We start from the raw sequence: 25767 nt of genomic DNA, 5'->3' as shown, positions 1-25767 counted from the left end.
AGTGTAATTTTCTACCATAAGATGTACTAATTCTGAGTGCAACTCAGTGATCTTTTTGTAAATTTCGAGTTGTATGATCATCACCACAAACCAGTTAGAAAGTTTTCCCTCCTCCCAGAAAGGTCCCCTTGACTATTTGTAGTCAATTCTTTTCTCCTACCACCACCCCAAGTAACCACTTTCTGTTTCTAAAGATTTACCTTTTCTGGAATTTTCACATAAATAGAATCACTCAATATGCAGTCTTCTGCATGTGGCTGCTTTTAGTTAGCATAACAGGGTGTTTTTTTTGTCTTTTTTTTTTTTTAATGTTTATTTTTGAGAGAGAGTGAGAGTGAGCACGTACAAGTGGGAGAGGGGCAGAGAGAGAGGGAGACACGGAATCCAAAGCAGGCTCTCGGCTCTGAGCTGTCAGCAGAGCCGGAGGCAGGGCTCAAACCCACAAACCATGAGATCATGACCTGAGCCCAAGTCGGACACTTAACCAGCTGAGCCACCCAGGCACCCCAGCATAACGTTTTTGAAGTTTTTCATGTAGTAGCATATATCAGCAATTGATTTCTTATTGCTGAATAATATTCCATTTTATGGATATGCCACATGTTTATCCATTCATCAATGGATGGATATATTCGGATAGTTTCCAGTTTTTAGCTATTATAAATAACGCGATGGACATTTGTATACAAGTCTTTGTATCTTTTCAGGGTGCCTGGGTGGCTCAGTCGGTTAAGCGTCCCACTGTTGATCTTGGCTCAGGTCATGATCTCACGGTTGGTGAGGTTGAACCCCATGTCGGGCTCTGGTGTGGAGCCTGCTTGGGAGTCTCATCTCTCTCTGCCCTACCCCTACGTGCACATGCGCACTTTCTCTCTCAAAATAAATAAGTAAACTTTAAAAGAAAAACAAGGGGCGCCTGGGTGGCGCAGTCGGTTAAGCGTCCGACTTCAGCCAGGTCACGATCTCGCGGTCCGTGAGTTCGAGCCCCGCGTCAGGCTCCGGGCTGATGGCTCGGAGCCTGGAGCCTGTTTCCGCTTCTGTGTCTCCCTCTCTCTCTGCCCCTCCCCTGTTCATGCTCTGTCTCTCTCTGTCCCAAAAATAAATAAAAAAACGTTGAAAAAAAAAATTTTTTAAAAATAAATAAATAAATAAATAAAAGAAAAACAAGTCTTTGTGTTTTTCATTTTTCTTGAGCAAGAGTAGAATTGCTGGGAAGTTTGTGTTTAACTTTTTAGAAATAGCCAAACTCCTTTCAGAGCAGCTTACCATTGAACCCTTCACCAGCAGTGAAGGAGGGTTCCACGTTCTCCACATCTTTGGTGACACTTGTGTTGTCTTTTCAGTTATCGCTATTCTAGTGGCAATGTGTTGACATCTCTGTGGTTTCAGTTTGCAGTTCCTACACTAATGATGCTGTCCTTTTTTCCAATGGGCATTGGCCATTCATATACCTCATTTTCTTTGGTGAAATGTCTTATCAAATCTCTTCCCATTTTTTAATTCAGTTAGCTTATCAAGATGTAAAGAATTCTGTATATGTTTATCAGATAGTGATTTGCAAATATTTTCTACAGTCTGGTTTATCTTTTTAATGGTGTTGTTCGAAGTGTAAAATTTTTAATTTCGATTTTCTAATATATCATTTTTTTTTTCTTTTAGGAACTATCCTTTCGCAGTCTTACATAAGAAATCTTTGCCTAGCCAAGTCACAAAATTTTTCTTCTGAAAGCTTTAGGTCTATAATCTGTTTTGAGTTGATTTTTGTAAATGGTTATGAGGTGAGTATCTAGATTGATTGTTTTTCATAGGGTAACCAATTATCCCAGCACCATTTATTTGGAAGACTATTCTTTCCCCATCCAGGTGCCTTGGCACCTTGTTGAAAAGCAACTGACCATACATGTGAGAGTTTATTTCTATACTCCTCAATTCTTGTCTGTCCTTCATCGATACATTGTTACTCTTATAGTAAGTTTTGAAATACTATGTCTTTTAATTTTGTTTTTTTGTAAAATAGTTTTGACTAATCTAGGCCCTTTGCATTTCCATATAAATTTTAGAATCAGCTTTTCAATTTTCTGGAAAAAGCCTGCTGGGATGTTGACAGGGATTGCATTGAGTATATAGAATAATTAAGGGAGGATTTCCATCTTAACAATATTGATTTTTTTTAAATCCATGAACATAGGATATTTTTCCATTTATTTAGGTCTTACTTTCTCTCCATAGTGTTTTATAGTTTTTAGTGTTCAAGTCCTGTACTTCTTTTGTTAAATTTTTGCAAGTATTTAATTCTTGTCAACGCTAATTGTGAATGGATTTTTTTTTTTTTTTAGTTATTTTTTGGCTTGTTTGTTGCCAGTATAAAGAGATAATGATTTTGTATATTGATCTTATATCCTGCAACCTTATTAAATTTCTAATAGTTGTTTTTATATACTCTGGATCTTCTGCATGCAGGATGATGTTGTCTGCAAATACAGGCAGTTTTATTTCTTCTTTTCTGATTTGTAGGCCTTAAGTTTCTTTTTCTTGATTTTACTGGCTAGAACATGCAGTACAATGTTAAAATAGAATGATGCAAGTGAATAGCCTTGTTCTTAAAGTCAAGAGGAAAGCTTTAAGTCTTCTTAGTATGATGTTCTGATTTTTCTGATTCCTTTTATCAACTTGAAGAAGTCTTTTCTCATTCCTAGTTGGTTGAGAGTTTTTATGATGAATGGATGTTGACTTTTGACACATGCATTTTCTATGTAGAAATGATTCTATGGGTTTGATTCTTTACTTAATATGCTATATTAGTATTAGTTGATTTTCAGTGTTTTTTTAATAATTTTTTTAATGTTTATTTATTTTTAAGAGACAGGGAGAGAGAGAGAGACAGAGTGCAAATGAGGGAGGGACAGAAAGAGAGAGGGAGACACAGAATCCAAAACAGGCTTCAGGCTCAGCTTCCGAGCTGTCTGCACAGAGCCTGATGTGGGGCTCGAACCCACGAACTGTAAGATCATGACCTGAGCCAAAGTCAGACGTGTAACTAACTGAGCCACCCAGGTGCCCCATTGATTTTCCGTTGTTAAACCAGGCTCGCCTGCAGGGATAAATTCCAATCAGTCATGGTATATAATTCTTCTGTGTGTTTCTGAAGTCATTTCGCTGATACTTTGTTAGGATTTTTATTTATATGCCCATAAGGGATACTTTTCTATAGTTTTCCTTTCTTGTGATGTCTTTGGCTTTGATATCAGGGAAGTACAGGCCTGATAGAATGAGTTGAGAAGTATTCTTTCTTCCCTGTCAAGATTAGTACTTATTTCTTTTTTAAGCATTTGATAGAATTTGCCAGTGAAACCTCCTAGGCCAGGGTTCTTTGTGGCAAGCTTTCTAACACTGCATTATTTTACATATTATAGGCTCAATCAGATTTTCCATTTCTGCTTGAGTTTGATGTAGTAATTTGTGTCCTTATAAGAATTTGTCAATTTCATCTAAATTGTTTAATTTATTGGTCTAACATTATTCATATTATTTTTCTCTTAAGTTCTGTGGGTTGATAGTGATGTCTGCTCCTTAATTCTTGATTTTGGTATCTTGTATCTTCTCTTTTTCTTGGTCAGTCTAAGTAAAGATTTATGAGTTTCACTTATCTTTTATAGAAGACCGTAACTTGTGCTTTTATTGATTTTTTCCATTATTTTTTTATTTCATTGATTTTTTTTCTTTTTTTTTTTTTTTTTTTTTTTGCTCTTTCATGGTCTTTATTATTACCTTCCTTTTGCTCACTTTGGATTTAATTTGGTCTCCTTTTTCTGGTTTCTTAAAAGCTTAGAATTTTGATTTGAAAGCTCATTCCTTCTCTAACATAGGTATTGAAAGCTGTGCATTTCCTTCAGCAGGTTGTTTAGCTGCACACCTTAAATTGTAATGTATTGTTTTTATTTTCATTCAGTTCACATGCTTTCTAATTTCTTTTGTGATTACCTCTTAGACCCTTGGATTATTTAGAAGAGTGTCTAATTTGCAGACATTGGAGACTCCCAAATTTCTTCTGTTGTTGATCTTTATCTTAATTCCATTGTAGAACATATTTTGAATGGTTTCAACCCCTTTAAATTTATTGAGACTTGTTTCGTGGCTTACACTATAGTCTGTTCTGACACGTGTTCCGTATGCCCTTTAATGTACATTCTGTTGTTGTTAGGTCAAGGGTTCTGTAAATGTCAGGTAGGTTAGTTTGGATGATAGTTTGTTCAAATCTATATCCTTGTTGATTTTCTGTCTAGTTGTTCTCCATGATGTTCTGAGTATTGGAAGTTATTTCCCTTGAGATTTTGTGGACTAGTGAGACCTTCATAATTTTTGCCTCACCTAGCTAAACAAAAATCTGGAGGCCCAAGCGAATCTCTGCAGAGTACCAGTGAAGAAAACTTGTCAATTCAAGTAATACTATTTTAAATAAAGGTCTTCAGGTATTGGAGTTTTTTTAAAAAATAAGCTTAGATACAGGTACCACAAGATTATGTTTGTGTTTCATAACCCTCTGCTTCATGAAAGGAATTCATTTATTTTAGTAATGACCGACTTACTCAGTACAGGAAGAATTGTGTAGATTGAAGAACTTGTTAGAACACAGGAACGATTAGTTCTAAGTAATGAAAGCCAATTTACATTTTAGTGACAAGAGGTACTATAGTATATAAGTATATATAGTATGTAAGTATTAGGTCAGCATTTATAGATTTGGAAGGTTTATAGGTTCATTATTTCCTCCTGTCATTTGTTTCTTTTTGGTGCCATTTTCTCAAACATGGGTTTATTTTGTTTGATTCTTTATTCATTTCATACATTGAGAATAAAATATATGGAATAACTGAGGTTGGATTATCTCCTCATTATCTCCATTTCTAATAACTCGTAGATGGACTATAATGAAGTCAACAAGACTTCTACATTGAAATTTTAAATGTATGGGATGATAGGGAGGGTTGAATATACACACCAAAGGTAAGATTTGCCTGCAGCATGGGGGCTTAGGTGGCTCAGTCAGCTGAGCTGAGTGTCTGACTCTTGATTTTGGCTCAGATTATGATCCCAGGGTCATGGGATTGAGCCCCATGTTGGGTGCCACACTGAGCATAGAGCCTGCTTGAGATTCCCTCTCTTTCTCCCTCTGCCCCTCTTCCCTGCTCGTGTGTGCGCGCGCGCTCTCTCTCTCTCTCTCTCTCTCTCAAATAAAATAAAATAAAATAAAATAAAATAAAATAAAAAATAAAAATTAAAAAGAAGAATTGCCTCCAGCAAATCTGGTTAGTCTTTCCTGAGTACAGTAGGTAAAATTAAATAATTTGAAGGCCCTTTATTATACAACCTTCTAAGTACATGAATGTAAACAGAAAGAAGATGCTGTAAAAAATAAAAAAGAAAGAGATTGTGAAATAGTATTCTGAGTTTCACTATCAGCAAATGCCAATCTATGAAAAATGTCTATGCATTTAGGACCCACTAGAAACAGGACCAATTGTTTATTGCTCCCTAGTTGTCTCCTCATTAAAAAATAAGTACATGCTCAATTGGAAAAAATTAAATCGTAATGTAGTAGTACATAAAGTTAAGAAAGTCTCCTCCATCTTCTCCCCTCTCTTCCAATCTCTCTCCAAACCCACGTCTGTCTTACTTTGTCACTCTCTCCTCAAAGGAGTAACCGTGCTAATCCCTGTTAATGTTGTAGTCAAGATGGTTAATATTTTAGGGTATGGTAAATTGGGGTTATAGTCATAGATAGTACATTTTGGAGAACACCCCCCCCCCCCCCCCCCTCCCTAGTGAGATCAAGCAGCATGATCTAAGAGGAGAAAAAAAGAGCTCACAGCAAAATGGGATGGTGTTAAGTCATAGTAAGTGATGACAACAGAGATGCCTGCATGCATATGGTCAGGGCAGTGTGGGAAATGGTCTCTTCTCCACCCGCACCTGCACGCATCTCTTAGCCTGTTGCTCTTTGTGTATTTCTCCTCTCCATAGAGCTTTATTTTAGTCATTTTTGTCTCTAAAATTAAAGTGAAGGGTGGTGATAAAAAAAGTTCTAGCCTGTCCATTCCTCTTAGTGATAACTGGTTCTAAAAATGCGGTGTGTGGGTTTAAATTGAAGGAATACAAGAAGGGGCACCTGGGTGGCTCAGTCGGTTAAGCACTCGACTCTTGATTTCCACTCAGGTCACAATCTCACGGTTTGTGGAGCTCTGCATCGGGCTCTGCGCTGACAGTGTGGAGCCTGCTTGGGATTCTCTGTCTCCCTCTCTGTCTGCCCCTCCCGATCTGTCTCTCAAAAATAAGTAAATAAACATTAAAAAAAAAATTAAATAAAAAAAGGAACACAAGAAGACATCTTTATTCTTTAGAGGATTTAGAGGAGTAAACCAGTGAGGCTGAGGCCATTTGTTCATCCATGTAGCAAATGGCCGGTGGCCCACTGTGCACTAATCATTGTGGCGTAACACAGACTGGAAACAAATACACGTCAAGTGGTGATAAGCACTTGTGTTACTTTCCAAGGGCTCTGTGACAAAGCACCGCATACTGGCTGGCTTAAAACTACAGAAGTTTATTTTCTCATAATTCTGGAGGCTGGATATCCAAACTGGAGGTGCCGGGAAGGGAAGGTTGGTTCCATCTGAGGGCTCTGAGGGGAATCTGTTCCATGCCCCTCTCCTACCTCATGGGACAGCTGGCAGTCCTTCGTGGTCCTGGGCTTGTAGATGGGCCACTCCGGTCTCTGCCTCCTCCTCTTCACACGGAGCTCTCTCACTATGTGTGTCCACATTTCCCTCTTCTTATAAGGGCATCAGTCATACTGGATTAGGACCCATCCTTATGACCTCATCTTAATTTGATTACATCTACAAGGACCCTGTTTCCAAATAAGGTCATATTCTGAGCTTTCAGAAAGGACATGGATTTTCAGAGAATGGTATTCAACTCATGACAGCACTATAGAAAAAAATCAAAATGGAATCGTGGGATAGTGAGTGCTGCGGTGAGATGGGCTTGTGACTTTATGTAGAAAACAAGGACGGGTCACTTTTGGGGTGTCATTTGAACAGAGAATTGAGAAAGGTGAGGACAGAGCCTGCTGGGTATCTCTCGGGAGAACTTTGTAGACCAAGGCAGCAGTACTTTCCCCGGGAGTAGGAGCCTGTTTGGCTTCATCTAGGAGCACCAGGGAGGCCAGCGTGGCTGGAAGAAATAGGAGATGAGATCAGGGGGTCGCTGGGGTACATGTCACATAGGGCCTCCTAGACCTTTTGTTTTTACTCTGAGTGAGGTAGGAAACCACTGAGGAGTTCTAGGTAGAGGTGGATCTGATTGACTTGTTTTAAAAGTGCCCAGGCCATGCTGAGACCGGCAAGGTGGAGGTAGGCAGAGGAGGTGGAAGGTTGCCGTAGTGCTGAGACTGAGAAGGAGTAAGAAGTTCAATTCCTGATAGGCTCTAAAAGTAGAATTGGTGGGTTTTACTGACCGTTTAAGTATAGGATGTGAGAGAAGGAAGCAAGTCGAGGATGACTCCCAGGCTTTTGGCCCAAGCACCTGGAAGAAATTGCAGTTTATTGAGAGGGGAAATACATGCTAAGTTGCTTATGCAGGTGTGGAGTGTGGACTTCGTAAAAGAGGCCTGGGTTGTAAACCTGAATCTGCAGAAGTCACTAGAGATGTTCTCTGAAGTCATGAGACTGGATGAGTTCCCTGAGTGGGGGAGGGGTGTGGCACAGGTGGAAGGGGTCACTTTGATGCACAAATAGTTCATCCAAGGCAATAGGACACAAGGCACGGTGTGGGTACAGATGCAGGTGGGTGACCGATTTGAGGAAGAATTCATAGACTAGTTTGGCGTAACCTGAGCCAGAAAAGGCCGGACAGGAGAGAGCCCAAAGCAAAGCATCTCAGGTGATGCAGCGACCTAAGTGCATCCTGGTGCTGTGGGTGCTAATAGGACTTCCCCAGATGCGGTTATTTTGCCTCTTGAGTTTACTGTTGATGAGCATTTCTGACCACTTTGTACCCATTTCTAATTCTCTTCTAATTTCTAATTATTTTCTGGATCTGTCTCTCCTTTCCATCCTAACTACCACTGTCATAACTCAGGCTTTCATTACTTCACCATTGGACAGTTATAGCATCCTATATTAATTTATTTTTAAGTAATCTCTACATCCAACGTGGAGTTCAAACTTAAACCCTGAGATCAAGAGTCACGCGCTCCACTGACTGAGCCAGCCAGGCAGCCCCAGATTTAGCTTCTTATGAAAGCACAAGATTTGATTAAGTGTCAGCCCTTTTTAATCATTCCTCATGTCGTTAAAAGTAGTCCCCCATCTCAAGGCTGCCCACAACCTGGTTCCACTCTGCCATCCCAGACCAGTCTTCTGTAGGTCCCCTCTGCAAACTCTGTTCTCAAACCAAACAGTATTCCTGTTAATATGCTTGTGATACTGGTTTTCCTGCCTCTGTATATTTGCTCATGATACCCCTTCCACAAAGAATGTCCATTCTTTTTTGTCACCCCCAAATCCCACTCTTAAGAGATGCTCCTGATTTAAGAGCCAATATATCCCGGGATACCTGCACCCAGGAATAGTTTCATTACAGTATGGCACATCATCAAAGGTGCCGCTGTTGGTCTACTGTCAGTGGAACAGATAACCTCCCTCTGTTTTTATGTTCTCTAAGTGCTGCCGACTAAGTAATATTTTTGTTTCCGTTGTTGACTTTAATGAAGCAGTGCTTGGGAATAATAACAATTTGGAGTTTTTGAATTACAGCATAAGTAATTCTCAAAGTTCTTTGGACCAATTCATAAATCTTAGCCCCATCAAAGAAGTAGAGAAAAATAGTATCTGTGTATTTTCAGCTGTGGAACATTATACAGCTTTCTTCACAAAATCAGAAAGAGAGGGGGGAAAAATGAAAAAAAAAAAAAAGGATCTAAGTGGCCCTTAAGAAAAAATAGCATATAAACACAGGGCATCATCATTTATCAGTTTTTAGGAGGATATATCACATGAAATACCATTGTTTTAAAATTTCTGGTCCTCGGTGTGTCCTTTTAAGAGTGACTCAAATTCTTGAGGCATCATAAAACGTTGTGGGCCATCCCCCTCCATTGTCCACAAAAGCACATTCAAGCAGACTGCCTGCTTCTCTCCTTTCTGAGGAGTCTGACTCACCACTCACTGTATCTCTTCAACTGATACGTGAATTTCAGTTCCATTCAATTACCAACTTTTAATTGGATCCCATTGCCAGATTGGTCTCCTGTTCCAGAGTGTTTCCTCTCGGCTGCACTGTTACTATGGCTACTTGGTTCCTTCCACTTATTTCCTGCATTAGGGTCATGACATCCACTCTGGTATGAAGCTAGACAGATACTGTGAAATTGCTATGGTACCAAACACCGTCATCTTGCATTCTGCCTCCCTCCTACTGCCCATCTGGAGTGGGATCAAGTCTACATGGTAAGGTTATCAGTTCTTCTGTATCCCTTTTATTTTAGTCAGCATCACCAAGTTTTAGAGTTCTAGAACTTTGGAAAGTTGTGGAGACCCTCTTTCTCTGCCTTCTCCACTTCCTAGCCCCACCCTAACACGCACTTCCAAGCATATGGCCTATATGTTTCATAAGGGAGCCAAAGACATCACTTCCTGCAAAGGTCGATGCAAAGGTCTTCCATGAGCTTTTTTCCTATGTTAGCATCATGTCCCAGTTTTGGACTCTAAGTGCGCTCCATTCTGGAGTTGGTGAAATGAGTTACGCTAAAAAGTGGGCATTCTTTGGTCTTCAGCAAACTTCTCTATGCCCTGTAAACTTGTGAATATTAATTGACAATCTTCAGGTTTCGTGGGATATGTTCAGTGAGTCTTTAATGGTTAAGTTGAATGTTGTTAATAAAAAATAAAAAGACCATAGAATGCTATGGAACCCCTCCCTTTTGACCAGGAAACTTAAAAATTTTGCAGCTGACTTGGACATAGACCTGCTCTTACACCCAAGTTATTTAAGATGAGAAATATTATTTATCCAGAATGAAAAAGATGTGTCATAATGTTCTCTTACATAAAGGGAGCTTACCACCAGTGGGCTTGCTGGAACCACTTTCTAGTTTCTCATTAGCTCACACCAGCACCTTTTTTCTAGAGGGAACTAAGTAAGACCAAGAGGCCTTCAGTGTTAGTCTTCCAGTGTTAGTTATAGTCTGCTTCCTATAAAGTAGGACTCAGTTAGCTCAAATAAAAACAAAAATAAAATGAGAGAGATCTCCTAGTCTGCAGGAATGGATTCTTGACAATACAGACTTTGCATTTACTCTGCTCCTTGTGCCTGGGGTTTTAATTTAACACATCAATGAAAAGCCAGCATTTAAAGGGGGGAGGGAACCCATCAGGAATTACTTTTATTAGTGCAATTTGTAAGAAATTACTGCATTTAATGAGAAAATCGTTAAGCATGAAAAAATGGGCTGTGACTGAACTTGCAGAGCTTAAATGGTGAGGTTTTAATTGAGTTTTTTAGTTATTGGTAAGAAAATAGTAATAATAAAAAAATCCGCCAAGGCTGTATCTATACGGTGGAGGTGGTCAGCATTTTATATACCTTCATTCAATTTCTTGTGCCACTGGTCATGCCACTGGCCACAGGGCCACTGTGGCTGTCGTGGTCTCTGTGTCGGGTCCACCGACTGTTTCTGCTCTTAAAAGGGAGGCAGGCAACTTCTTCTGCCTGCTCCGTGAGGAATGCTGGGGCCAACAGTCTGGTAGAACAGTTTCTAACATGGGGAAGGACAGGGAGGAGGCAAAGAGCAGTACAGAGCTGTGTCTACTCCACAGCCTAGCTGCTTAAAAATAAGACCTTTGAGAGGCGCCTGGGTGGCTCAGTCAGTTAAGCATCTGACTCTTCATTTTGGCTCAGGTTATGATCTCACGGTTCATGGGACTGAGCCCTGAGTCCAACTGGTGCTGTTCAGCACAGAGCCTGCTTGAGATATTCTCTCTCTCTCTCTCTCTCTCTCTCTCTCTCTCTCTCTCTCTCTGCCCCTCCCCCCCTCAAAAATAAATGAACATTAAAAAAAAATAAGACATTTGAAAGTCATTTTCAGGTTCATAAAGCTTATACTTTTTTCCTAGTTTTCAGTTTCTTTTGTTGCCACTCAGTGATTTCATTCTCCCCACCAAAAATACTTCATTAGAACACCGGGGTGGCTCAGTCAGTTGAGTGTACAACTCTTGATTTCAACTCCAGTCACGATCCTGGGATTGTGAGATCAACGATGGTCATGATCCCAGTGTCGTGGGATCGAGCCCTGTGTTGGGCTCTATGCTGAGCAGGGAACCTGTTTGAGATTCTCTCCCTCTTTGTCTCTATACCTCTCTCTCTCTTTCTCTCTCAGAAAAAAAGAAAGACCACAAAACTAAAAACAGGAATGCCAGACCTAACAAGCCAAGGAGCATAAACATTCAGAGCAAATTCTGCCTGGGGTCTTAGATCCAATCTCTTTTAGAAATAAAGGCAGAAAGGACATTTAAGAAATAAATCAGCGTATCTTTTGTCATTTAGAGGAAAAATGTTTAGGATTCTTTTTTTTGTACTTTTCAGAAGTGCCTTTGACTTCTGTGAAAGGACAGAGACAAGGGAGGGTTTGTCACTATCAGTTCCTCTGGTTTGTCGTCACGGGCCACACAGCTCTGTGGAGCTTTTTGCTGTGTTTCACCGTGTTAAACCTGAAGTACAAGGAAATGTATGTAGCTCTAAAGATGTTTCAAGTAGAAGTGAAAATCTGTTTTTGTGTGTGTGTGTATAATTTTTTGTAGAAATATGCTTTATATGTATATATACACATATACATATACATATACATATACATATACATATACATATATACACACACACATATATATATATATACGTATATATATATATATATATATATATATATATATATATATATATGTATGGATTGGGAAAAGCTTTAAATATACTTAGGAACTTTTTCAATAACTTTCAATTGAATTTCATTGTATCCTCTCTCACTAGAAAGAAGGAAAGAAAAAAAGCCTGTACGTTTTACCTTCCTTTATTATTTAAAGAATACTGTATTAATTTTGTGTCTCCAGGAAACATCCAGTGCATAATTGGGGCATCCTCCTCTATGGGTTCATAGTAACCCTGTGTCGGATGGCCCCTAGACCCACTCCTCATCCTTCCCCTGTGCGCACAAGATCTGGGAGTTGGGGGGACAGAGCCAGCCCCTCACAGGTTGCCTTTCCCAGCTTCCATGTCTACTGACTTCCTACAGGGTTCAGCCAATAGGAGACCCTGGTGGGAAATTGGTGGGAAGCAAGGCGGGAGGGAGAAACCTGCCCTGTGTTGGGCAGCATGGCCAGTCCTTGGCTTCACCTCCCATAGGACAGGCTCCTGAGAGTTACTTGTTATACCCCTGTCTTCTCTTTTCTTCCTGCCACCCAGCACTACCACGGGTGCTAAGGGCTCCTTGCTGTTACTGATTTCTGGGTTACAGCACCATTCGCAGCTGGCTTTACAGCTTCTGGTCACCTGTGTAACAGTTGCCGGCCTTAAATTTCCTTTGTGAAGTATCCAGTGATGTCTCTTCTTCTGGTTGGATCCTGACAGACACATAGACTCTACCCACAATGACCAATTTGTATCCTATAGTAAAGAGACAAAAGGAAGCCTGTTGGTGGTCTGTTTCAGTTTCAGTTGCCTATATTAAAACACAGACTCTTTCTTATCAGGCAAATGTTTCTTGCAAGTTTCTGGCTTAAAATGGTGATCGTATTTATGTGTGGGTTTAATTGGCAACAGACTGGACTACTTGCTTGGAGTTTTATTTGCTGATAGATATCATTCTTTTATTCTCTTAATTACTGACCTGATCATATACTTATTTAAGTGCTTAATTTGTATTACTTTTTAAATTTGTTTTATAAAGATGCCACTGTCATTGACTGTGTAAATCTGTTCTCAGCATTTAAAAATAAATTAACTGCCGACTTCTGTAAAATGTGCACCCCTTCAATAAGTAAAATTCACATGAGGCATTGAGATAGTAAGGATTGAATTGAGAAACATCCTGAATGATGCCTAGGTTGAGCAAAATCATTTGAGATGGTTTTACAGTCCTTGATATATAATGTGTGACAGATGAGTGATTCTACTGCTTTTTTAGCTCTGTCCGGTGAAGGGGAAAAAACCCACAATAAATGACTTTCTTTCACTCTGTGGGAAACATCTTTATAGAGAACAGAGGTAGTAAGCAGATGTCAAGTCAGGGGCTGACAAGCACATGGCCCTGAGTATTTGGGCCCATGTGACTGTACATTAAGAAGGGAGGTGATTCAATTTCAGGGATTTGGGGTCGTGTTGAATATTTTCTCTGGAGAAGGAGAACATACGTTTCAGATTTAAAAAAACAAACAAAAACAAAACTGGTTTTTTTCCCCCATATGTAACACTTTTGTATCTGGATTGCATTTTTAATATAACAGTGAAGTATTATTGAGACTAATTTTGTGGATCATCAGTCTGTACTTATGTAAGATGCTGGCTTAATATATAACGCCCATGTTTAAACCTCAGAATCTAGAACATTTTGATTTTGAGTACTCCTTGAAATAAATGACGACCTTTGCCTAAGATGGATGGCCCTTTCAATGGCCATCCTTTATATTGGCTACTAATGAGTATTATTGAGCCTCTGACTAATTCTGGAAAGCATTTTGGTGAATTAAATTGGGGCTCTGATTTCCTGAGTATGAAGACTGACAGGCCATTCCATACCCTGTAATTGATGTAAAAGCAGAGAGGAGCACCCTGATGATCCACATTTTCCATATGTGGTGTGGGGAGCACAGGAACTTCAAAAGCGTCATCTAGCCAAAATAGAATTACTTTTGTCAGCCATTTCTGCATTCTATTAAAAATGGTAGGAAAATGTGAAGTGCCACCAAACTTTGGAAGGGGAGTGAATCTCTTGTCCAATGATGTCCCCATCCTGTTCTCATACTCAGTATGTTAAAGCATCATCCAGCACAGCTATTTGCTGGTGTTAAATGGTTCATTATAGTCAGTGAACCACAAAATGGTCTGCATAGAAGGAAAGAACTCGTAATCATGGGCCAGATGCACAGGCCATGGAACTGATGATGCCTAGAAGGGCAAAATCTGATTCTTTGTATTCACTGGATTTATTGCAAGTTTGGATATGTTTATCTCCCTGTGTTCCTGAAGTTCCTGGAGGAAAAGGCAGAACAGTCTAACATGTAAATAAGAAAACTCAATCCAAATAGGCCCACAAATACATTAAGAACTTCATTCTTAAATAGAAACTAGGTATTGAGACTCCTACTTCCTTTTCTTTATATCCCTTCTTTCCTGTATCGTTACTGCAAATGGATTGTTGGCTTTTGCTTTTGCTTTATTTCAGTCTCTTGAATACTTTTTTCTATAAGATGGCAACTCTGTGTATGCGTGTTCCATCTTATGTCAAGATAAAATGGGTCAAGAAGCTGTGTTTTTTGCAAAGCAGTTCAGTCCATATTTAGTTGATACATGGACTCCCGGGTTTAAGGACTCCCTAAGCTTCAGTACCTAATCCCTTGTGCTTTTTATACTCTTTTTCTTGCAGTCTTTATAGAATAAGTTTGGACATGGCAGACAGCTCTCCTCTTTAATCTCTTAGCATCTGTGACACTGTACCCTCCTGGTTTTCACTGTCTCCCTCACCACTCCTTAGCCTCCTCTGTCAGCTCCCTTTCCTCTTTCCGAGCTCTAAATGTTGCAGCCCCTTAAAGGCTTGGTCTTGAACTCTTCTCCCCTACACTTGTTACAGAGCCAAGCACTGTCCTGCCTCAGGACCCTCACATGTACTTTTGTCTTGGACCACCTACCCTCCAACCTTCCCCTAGCTGATTCTTCCTCCTTTTTCTTCCCCTCTTCCTGTCTGGACTCCATGTGTTGGACCATTTCCTTCTCTTCAGACATACCCTATGCTTTCCCACCTCTCTTCATACTTGGGCTCATTCTGTTTTCTGCTGTATCATGGCCAAATTCTGCTTTTCATTGCCCAGCAAAAAAGCCATCTCACTTCAGGAAAGTTTCTTTTAATCAGTCACCAAAGATTTTAAAAAATTCACATCAGCTGATATATTTCCATACCAGTCATAGTCCTCTTCACATTTACCTCCTATTATTATTTTTATATATGTGTTGTGTCCCCATTAGACTGTAGAGTCCTCAAAGGCAAGGACTTTATCTTCAATTTGATTGTGTCTTCCACAGAACACACTCTAGAGTCTTACCTATAACACTTATACAGTAAATATACATTAGGTTAAATTAAAATAATTCCTACATCAGGCAGAGAAACATTTACATCATAGCTCGCTAAGGCCCCTGTTCCTCATTTCAGAAGAAATGAGAGACATTGAGTCTCTGAGGATTACTACCTCTGGCCTATGAAGGCTCTTACTTGTGCCTAGATACGTAACTCTGAGTGAACTTTATGTCATTTTTATCAGAGCAAGCAGACTGCTGTAAATGGTATAGGGACTATCAAACACTTCTGTTACTTTGCCTTTCCAGGCTGAAAAAGGAGATAACTTGTGTTGTTTTGAGCTGCTTGTTGGTTTTCTGCTCTATTAATCAGGGCTGTATTATTTACCTTGTTCAAAAAGACCCATCCAAACATCCTTTTGCTCCTTTGAATTGTTGGGTATTAATCCACTGCTGTGGGATACATTGGTAAAGATTTCAGAAATTGCAGAGAAGTGTTTCTCTAATCCCTCAAGTTTGTTAAGTACTTTATTATAATAGAGATCATAATCTCCTAGTTGGTGGAAGAGGTGAAATGGTTACTGGGAATATTTGTCACTTGTTGCATAATTATTGTATTAGGAAACACTGTCCATTTTTTTAATCCTTTCCATATGCTGTAGGTCCCTTAGGAAATACGTTGATGGCACTGAGTTTCATGTCTTTCATAGGACATTGAGCAGTGCTCTGGTCACTGTAATTCAGTTAGTGACCTCAAGCCTTCATAGGCAAGCCTTCATAGGCAAGCCTTGAAAGCACGCTCTCATTAGTGTTTGTGTACATAGCCGTTCACAACTCTTATTAGAGTCCTCACAGTTGTGAGGCTGTGATTGTGGCAGCGTGCAGTCTCAGAGCACCTTGACCGTTCAGCATAAATTGCCAGCCCAGCCCGCCGGTGAGTGGTTTCAGGGCACGAGTGAGAGTGAGCCTTTGTGCCATCACCGTGTACCTCTTGGTTTGTTCTACGCCAGCCACCAGTCATAAGAGGCCATTTGAGTCTGCTCAGCGACTTATATCCCCTGATGACTTTGTTTCTGTTTTCCTCTGGTTTTTTTTCATATTAAAAAATGTTTGTGAGAAAGCCTCAAGTTGCAAGCCTATCTGACAAACGGTAACATTGTTAACGTATTTCCTCTTTCTGTAAAATTTATGACTTGTTTGCTTGCAGTTACTGTTTATTAAGTATTCATGGCTTGTAGGGTGCTGAGCAACAGAGAGAATATTCAAGTTCGGCTAAGGGCAGAAGATAACATAGCAGGGATTTCTCATTCTAAAGGGATATTATTAAATTAAGACGAGGGCTGATCTTTTCTAATTTGACCTGCAGTTGGTAGAAGACGAGGCGTCCCTGGCTCATTACTCTTCACTGTCTGGCACTGTTTGACATTTATCGTGGGTGGAATTGGGGGAGGGACTGGAGGGTCTAGGTTCTGTGAACATACCAGGAAAGACCGCTTGGAACTGCCCAAATGGCCCCTAAATTCGGGGGTGGGGGGTGATAAAAAGCAACAACAATTAAAAAAAATTTAGTGTTTGTACCATAAGAACATTTAGCTGTAATTCTAAACATTTTAGTAATTAAATTTTATTTCTTGACAGATATCATTAAGTATTACCCAGACTTTGAAATACAGACTTTCAGAATCAGCATTCTGCATCCCCTCTCCCTCATCCCATCCACCCTCTCTCGAAGAATAGCTTTTGTGCATACTGGCCATGAGGCCCTGGAGCCATAATACATACTTACAGGCACTCTCTCTAACAAGCATTGCTCAAAATGAGGAAAATGAATTTATTGTCTTATGTTTTAGCAAGTCGCCAGCTAATAAATCAGATCGAGCAGTTTTTGGATACTAATGAAACACCGTATTTTATGAAGAGCATGGACTGCATCACAGTGTTCCGGGAAGAAGCCATTCAGGTAATGCTGTCCTCACCTGTCTTCCTCTTCCTAAACAGTTGGCCACCATCACAGGGGACACAGCGCCCCACAAGCAAGCACGGGCTTTTGGAAATAACTGTCCTCACTAAGAATAGCAGTGTTTGCCAAGAGATGCAGAAATGACTGAGTCATTTTACTCTGGCCGTCATTTCTGAGGGGGCACAAAGATGGGTGTGGTGAATGCGATGCTTAGTCCCTGAGAATTAGCTTTTTATTACGGTGAAGTCCATGCTGCATGATTCCTATTTAGGGAACCAGGGAAATTTCCACTGTAACCTCTCGTGGCCCACTCATTAAAGGACCAGTTAACTGTTTTAAAGAAACTGATGGAAAATATATATTGGTAGGATTATTGAGAAGGATTTTATGAAGACAGGAGTAGGGATCTGGAATGCCAGGAAAAATGAAAAACACTGAAAGTTAATTCACTTAGCAGCACACCCCACTTTTTGTGTGGGTTTTTTTTTGTTTTATTAGGAATTTTGAAAAACCATTGTAAAAGTTTTCCAAATTGTTTCTAGGCTTTTATACAGAAACTCTAGGCAAGAGTGAGCAAGTTCAAATTAGAAAGTGTATTTTTAAAATAGATGTAGTTGCAGTGTATATTAGTGCTTATATGGATGCTTATTAAATATTTGCTGAGTGAGTGAACAGATTAATTCCTGAATTGTTTAGGTACTTAACAAAGAATGATACGAAAATGAGAAAATTGTTAAAATTAGAAGATTCAGGAGTAGGTGATCCAGTGCCCTACAGATAAAAGACAAAATTAGGGCAAAGTGGAGTCCATATGAGACTAAGGATGCCCCAGGTGGAGGAGGGTCTGGTAACGTGGGAAAAGGTGATGAAAACATTGCTTTCCTGGCACTGCCCCCAGGCATGCGGAGCACCCAGTAACACTTCTGAGCACCGTTGTCACTATGCACCCTTGAAAGTACCAGGCCACTGGCTTTCTTTCTTAAGAAATAAAAGATTGTTTTTTTAAAGTGAGGGAGAGATGAAGGAGCATCCAAAGAGACTCAGAGACCTATCAGCCACTCTTAATGTAAAGACCTTTTTTAGCTGCAAAACTGCAAAACACACAGACACACTAAAAGAAAAAAGGTTTTAGGGCGCCTGGGTGGCTCAGTCGGTTAAGCGTCCGACTTCGGCTCAGGTCATGATCTCGCGGTCCGTGAGTTCGAGCCCCGCGTCGGGCTCTGTGCTGACAGCTCAGAGCCTGGAGCCTGTTTCAGATTCTGTGCCTCCCTCTCTCTCTCTGACCTTCCCCCATTCATGCTTTGTCTCTCTCTGTCTCAAAAATGAACAAACGTTAATAAAAAAAAAAATTAAAAAAAGAAAAAAGGTTTTTATAAATGGGAAGATAGGACTACTGACTGGTTATTTACTCCTAATTTTTCGGTATTTTTTTAAAAAAGAGTCCCTCTCTATATTTTAGATACTGCATACAGAAATATTTATAGATGATGTAATATGCTTGACGTTTGCTTCCAAACAACCCCTGGGTTGAAGGAGAAGGTAGGAGTACAGATGGGACAAGATTGGCTAAGTCGACAGGTGTTGAGGCTGGGTGATGGGTATATGAGCATTGATGACATCATCCTATTTTTGTTTGAATTTGTCTATATGAAAGGTCAAAAAGCAAAGTACCAGGCCACCAAAAAACCTGTTGTGGCCCTACGGAGTTCTCTACCGTCCACAGATGGAAAGATTCCTGGTTCCCAGTGAACAAAGCTGAAATTTGAAATGCCATACCCCATTTCCCATTTCACCAAAGAAGAACATGACATATTTTTCTTATAAATAATGGTGGTCTCAGTATATATAGCACTTTGTCCTGGGAAGGACTTGTCTCCGTGTTGGCTCCAACCTGATGCCCCTCTACCCGCCCATGCCTCCAGGTTTCGGAAGAGCAGTGCTTTAACAATTTTCTGAAAGCCCTTCGAGAGAAAGTGGAAATTAAACAATTAAAGCATTTCTGGGACATTGTCGTTCAGGGTAAGGTGTCTTTTGTCATTTGCTCCAAACATTTATGCTGTTTTTTCTAAATATAAGTGTAAATTACATTGTCTGATGTGTTATGTGGCAACCTGATGACTTTCCATGTGGATTTGGGAAATGCTCAGTTAATAAGCATAAATAAAAAGTCATAAATAATAAGTCAACACGCAAGTCCTGTCTTCAGCTGTGTGCAGCATGGCCCATTTCTCAGATGGTACCTTGCTGTTTGTTGGAAGAAACCATGTGGGCAAACACTGCCCCCTTTCTCAGATGCTTAGACCCTTTCATCCTGTCCATCCTGCCGGATCCACAGCACTCTCATTGACCTCACCCACAGTTTGCTCTCCTGTGGCCTTCCATTAACATGTTCTTGGGCTTTCTGCTCCAGCAGACCAGCATCTTCATGCACCACAGCCGCTCCCTCACATTGGACTGGTGCAGACTAATCTCAGAAAGAAGACAGCACACACTCTTCCAGTGTTAGGCCTGATGTCTGATTTCCTTCGTGCACTTTGCCCTTTTTTTTTTTTTTTAACCTGACTTGATTTTCTTTCAGAACTTGATTTTCTTTTCAGGTAGTATAAGATATTACCTGTTAAAAATATCTGTTATGAAAACAATCGTGTTGAAAATTATGAAACTTTCCACTTGAAGTAGGGCCCTTGGATGAGTTTCAAGCTGTGTTCCTGTGCAGATTCTGTGAAAAGGAGTTGCAGATCTATCTATCCAGCTTCAAATGGCAGCTTCTCATCAGTCAGGAACTATCTTCCTGACAGTTCATTTTTCAGCCCTTTAGCTTCTAGACTGGGGAGCAGAAGCCATTAGAATAGGTGGTGAATGGGGCTTACTCAGATCACTTTGGTGTCTCTGCTGCTGACCTGCTAGATGAAAGAGATTGTTTTTGGTATTTATTGATTGCCTCCAGCATATTGTTTACTGAACAGAAACTTATAGGACACACACAGGGTACATATTTACTGAGAGCTTATCTCCTGTTGAGAGAATACACATGACCTGTGCCATTCCTAGGTACAAATGGATGTTAAATGGGCTTTTCTTTCTTTTTTATTTAAAAACAATTTTTTAATGTTTATTTATTTTTGAGAGCGAGAGAGATTGAGTCAGAGCACGAGTGGGGAGGGACAGAGAGAGGGAGACACAGAATCCAAGTCTGGCTCCAGGCTCCAGGCTCTGAGCTGTCAGCACAGAGCCCAATGTGGGGCTTGAACTCACGAGCCATGAGATCAGGACCTGAGCTGAAGTCAGACAGTTAACTGACTGAGCCACCCAGGCGCCCCATGTATGTGCTTTTCTGAAGGTGTATCAAGCATCAACTCTTTGAGGCAGGGTAAAATCTTACGAAGAAGAGAGAACCGAAGGGTAGATTTTCTATTCTTGATTTGCTCTCACTGAGCTAAAATTGACGTACGTGCTAAGTGGCAGACATGACCATTGTGAGAACATGTTTCCTCCCGACCTTGGGCCTCTTGCCGTTCCATCAGTAGCCAGTAACATTACTAGAAGTCAAAATGTCTGCAGATTCTCATATTGGATACCTAATGGATTTGGGCCAAAGTATAGTTATTAGGTTATTTATTTACTGAACTTACACCATGCACAACATTGAGGGGAATATAAAGGTGAATAAAACCCTGTCCCTGTCCTGGAGAAAAGTGTGGTCCGTTAGGAGAGAGAAAATATGTACAAATAGTTACACAAGGTAAGATGTGATGGGAGCCATTTCAAAGGTGTAAACAAAGCGATGTGAAAATTCTCAAGGAGAGATTTAATCAAGGAAGGCATCATAAGGCAGGCGGCATCCACAAGCAAAGTAGGAGAAAGGATAGGATGCAAGGAACAACAGTTTTGCATTTCCTACAGAGAAGTGCACCCTGTATAGTTTTAAAAATCTCCCATGCAAAGATGGGAGCGGCACGGTAGAAAGGAAGGTATGATTGGGATTGATTCTTTGCACTTGGATTTCACTCTGTGAATTACTTTTTAGATGGAATTACTCTGATCACCAAAGATGAAGCCCCCGGAAGTTCCATCACAGCTGAAGAAGCCAAAAAGGTATTGAGGAATAATACCCTGTCTGTAGATGAATTATTGTAGTGGATATTTTCTGGATGTGCATTCTTCCTTGAAGATTTTAAATTTTAAGGGTAACTAAATTAGGGTCCCCGTTCTTTATACAACCAATCGGCAGATTCCTCCAACTGCCCCATCTTTGTGGCTGATACTGTAAACTCGTTCAGTTTTCCATAGACTGCAGTGATGCTTCTAGAATTCACTTGGAACCGCAGCTTTATTGACTCTAGAGCTCCTAAAGTCCCTAGTGCATACCAAGCTTATTCTGGGCGTTGGTAAAGGCTCTGAAATCCAGGCCATCCAGTGATTCCCACCATGGCCACACATTAGTCACCAAGGGGACCGTTACTTAGGAAATTTGAAGGGGGCACCTGGGTGGCGTAGTTGGTTGAATGTCTGACTCTTGATTTTGGCTCAGGTCATAACCTCAGGGTCATGAAATTGAGCCCCGTGTGGGGCTCTGTGCTAAGCTTGGAGGCTGCTTAAGATTCTCTCTCTTGGGGCACCCGGGTCGCTCAGTCAGTTGAGCATCTGACTTTGGCTCAGGTCATGATCTCATGGTTCGTGAGTTTGAGCCCCATATTGGGCTTGCTGCTGTCAGCACAGAGCCTGCTTCGGATCCTCTGTCCTCTCTCTGCCCCTCCCCCACATGTGTTCTCTCTCTCTCTGTCTCTGTCTCTGTCTCTTTCTTTCAAATATAAATACTAAAAAAAAAAGATTCTTTCTCTCCCCCTCTACTGCTCACACACTCTCTCTCAAAAAAAAATTAAAAACTTAAAAATATTTAAAAAAAACCCAAAAACTAATGACCACGCCCCACCCCCAAAGATTCTGTTAGTCTGAAATTGAGGTCCTGGGCAGGGTTTGAGGTCTTAAAGCCCCTCAGGTGATTGTAGTACATAGACAGTAGAGAAACCCTAGTATTCCAGAGTAAGACAAAGTATTCCAAAGGTGTTTTTTAATAAAAGACCCCATGTATTGACACAAATAGACCAGGGTCTCCCTGTTTGTATCTGATTCAGCCATGAATCAGATATATTGACTGTTGAGTTTGGTAATCTTTCATTATACCTCAGATCTGTGGTGAAATTTTTTTTTAAGGTTTTTTTTCTTTTTTAATTTTTTATTTGAGTGTGAGAGAGCACGAGTTGGGGAGAGGGACAGAGGGAGGGAAGGAAGGAGGAAGGGGGAGAGAGAGAGAGAGAGAGAGAATGAATCTTAAGCAGGCTCCATGCTGAGCGTGGATCCCACGGCCCTGGGATCATGACCTGAGCCAAAATCAAAAGTCAGATACTTAACTGACTGAGCCACCCAGGTGCCCCATGAAATTTTAATATATTTTAATAAAATTAAATAGGGTTTCTCACAAGTATGTGTTTCATAACATTAACTTCAGTTGCAGTACCTGACTGATCCAGCCCTGCTGGCACAACACCCAGAAGCTGTCAGTTACTGTGCCTGGCCCCTGCCATCTGCTGGGCACTGTGCTAGATAAGACAGCACCCTGCCCTTAAACCATCAGTTACAGGGTTGCAGAGGAAGATAGTAGAGATTCAAAAAACTAACAACACACGCTAAGGGAGAGCTTGATCTGGGCTAGCAGACAGGAATCTGTTAAGAGAATGGCAGGAACAAGGCTAGAAGTTTTCATCTTATGGCTAAATTCAGGCCAAATTTAAAAAGTGCCTTAAATTTTCAACTCAATAAAGGCATTTGGCAGAAACCATAGTATTTTTTTGGGGGGAAAGAAGTTAGAATCTGTTAGAATCTGTATTAAGCACTTTGCCTGGCAAAAGCATTTTGTTAAAGAACATATCCGGTCCCTGCTTTTAGGAAGTAAGATCCTGAAATTTTAGAAGCATACCCTAAGATGCTGATTTTTGTCTCAAAAGGGGCTCCACAGGGTCTGTACCCTCTTCCACCACAGTCAATACTGTGACTATGTCCGTACTCAAGAGTATGTCATCTAACTGCTTGGTTTTATTACTGTTTGTTACTTTATACACTGGCATGATATTTCCCCCTTGAACTAGAGTGTATCATTCAGTGCTCTCCAGAGAGACCAAACCAATAGAATATATATATGGGATATATGGGTGTGGGGGGGGTGGAGGGGGTTGGGGAAAGATTTATTTTGAAGAATTGGCTCATGAAATTGTGGGGACTGGCCAATCTGAAATTTGTCAGGCAGGCCAGCAGGCTAGAAATTCAGGCAGGATTTCTGTGTTACACTCTTGAGGCAGAATTCCTTCAATTGATTGGATGAGGCCTCCCAGTATTACCAAGGGTAATCTTTATTTCAAGGCAGCTGATTGTAAATGTTAATCACCTTCACAACAACATCTAGACTAGTGTTTTGCACACCATCGCTGGGCACTGTGGCCTAGCCAGTTGACACAAAAAATTAGCCATCACTTAGCATGAAGGCTTATCAATCAGCTTTTGCTAAACAAGTAAAGTAAGTCAAGACAAATCATTGCATTAAAAAAAAAAAAAATCTGTCATCCAGGTGAGAGTTGAGTACGTATTACTGTTAGTGAAGAAAGCAGAGAAGCACAGATCTGAAAAGGGAGTGTTTCCCTCCCCGCAGTGCATCTTAAGCAAAGGTGTCATGGCTAAGTGAGTCCAGAATAGTAGGGAGGAAAGAAGTCTAAGAAGGGATGGTGTGCTTCTTGCAAGTTGTCTGAGGCTTGTTCTGTGCTGCAAATGCAGTATCTTCTTTGGAACTTAAAGGCACAGAGCCTAACCTTGGGGAATCTCAATGTCTGATCATTAAGGTGCAGAGAGGAATTTCAGTTAATGACTAGGTGTGGGGCTCTGTCTATCCTTAACATGGTTCCAGTGTCAGCAGAGCTGATTACAGTTGGTTGTGAGTTAAGACAACTCTGAAAACTTCCCATCTTTTTGTTCCCAAAACATTCATTTTGTTTATCAGGGGGAAAACTTAATCCTTGTATTAAAAAAAATTTTTTTTTAAGTTTTTTTATTTATTTTTTGAGAAGAGAGAGAGAATCCCAAGCAGGCTCTGCACAGCCAGTGCGGAGCCGGATGTAGGGCTCGAACTCACGAACCGGTGAGATCATGACCTGAGCAGAAACCAAGAGCCAGCCGTCTAACTGACCGAGCCCCCCAGGTGCTCCTGTGTTAAAGATGTTGTTAAATGGCACTTGTTGACTGTGGGAGAGACATGTGGGAGAGAGAATGCACATACAGAGGACACTGGGGAGAATCACTGAGGAAGGGCCTGGCTCAGGGAAACTGGCTTTTTGTGGTTTCCAAGACCTACTGCAGCAGGGCAGGGAGGGGGAGCCTCTTCTGACTATGCACTGCAGGATTTATATTGCCTACAGAGGGAGTATTAAGTTGGGACACTTCCCAAATAATCAGTTAAGGAAACTGGACTATAAGAGGTTGAAGGGCAGTCCTCACAGTCCATTTCAAGTCTGCCAAGTTACTTCCATAAGTCACTTAAAGTTAGAAAGCTGTCAAATTATTATTAAATGTTGATGATTTGCATGGGATGTCTGTTTGAAATGAAAATTAAATCCTAACTTTACACTTGCATGTCTTAAGGAGAGCCATTTCCCTCTGGTATATTCTCGAAAAGTGTAGATTTTAAGACTCTTTGAGCAATCTAGGTAAGTCAGTCCTGCTCCAGAAATAGAAAGTTCTTCCATGTAAGTTTAGATAGTCACTCTCTTTTAAATTCACTCATAGCTCTCATTTCATTTTGAAGCCTAGACTATAAACATGATGCCTCTTTCCCCCCAACATTTGCTTTTATTGTCACTATAATTTGCCAGTTCTTTCACTTAACTTTTTCTGTTTCCTTTTGTTACTGTCAGACATACAGTCTCATTTGATGTTTCGTAGAGCCTTCAGATAGCTCTCATGTCCACCCCTCAAGGCGTGGCTCTGTGGGGAGTGGCGTGCAGCTTACGCCCGGCACGTTCCAGGAGCATTGGGAGGTTGTTTGCCCTGGGACCACCAGTAGTAACACACTTGGACTTGTGGAAGGTTAGAATAGGCTGACTCTTCATTTGAAGTTTGTCTTCTTTATCAAAGACTTCCTTTTTTTTTTTTTTTTTTTTTTTTTAAATAAGTTTCTTCTTGCTAACCTATGTTAGAGTTAGAACAGTGGTTCTCAACCAGGAATGATTTTGCTCCCCAGGAGACATTTGGTATTGTCTAGAGTCATTTTGGTGGTTACAATGGTGGGTATGGGTGCTACTGACTCCTAGTGAGCAGAGGCCAGGGATGCTGGGAAACATCCTGTGGTTCACAGGACAGCCCTCTAACATAAAATAATTATCTGAGGGCTCCTGGGTGGCTCAGTCGGTTGAGCAGCCGAGTCT

General features: G+C 40.6%; 1 protein-coding gene across 3 annotated transcripts in view; it reads left to right on the top strand.

The window, feature by feature from the left end:
* The window catches only part of XRCC5 (X-ray repair cross complementing 5), a 90115-nt gene that overhangs the window by 58195 nt on the left and 6153 nt on the right, over positions 1–25767 (top strand). Inside the window, exons 17-19 of one of the 3 annotated variants that reach the window (XM_049614937.1) lie at positions 17190–17299; positions 19222–19318; positions 21327–21394. In XM_049614937.1, the coding sequence (XP_049470894.1) occupies positions 17190–17299; positions 19222–19318; positions 21327–21394 (275 nt within the window). Of the gene's footprint in view, positions 1–1659; positions 1779–17189; positions 17300–19221; positions 19319–21326; positions 21395–25767 lie in introns of those variants that run through there. The other 2 variants (XR_007454288.1, XM_049614938.1) reach the window with 2 other exon arrangements.

The sequence above is a fragment of the Panthera uncia genome, assembly GCF_023721935.1.
Source record: "Panthera uncia isolate 11264 chromosome C1 unlocalized genomic scaffold, Puncia_PCG_1.0 HiC_scaffold_3, whole genome shotgun sequence".
NCBI lineage: Eukaryota > Metazoa > Chordata > Mammalia > Carnivora > Felidae > Panthera > Panthera uncia.
Note: the sequence above shows the minus strand (reverse complement) of the source record. Positions and strands in the feature narration are given on the sequence as shown.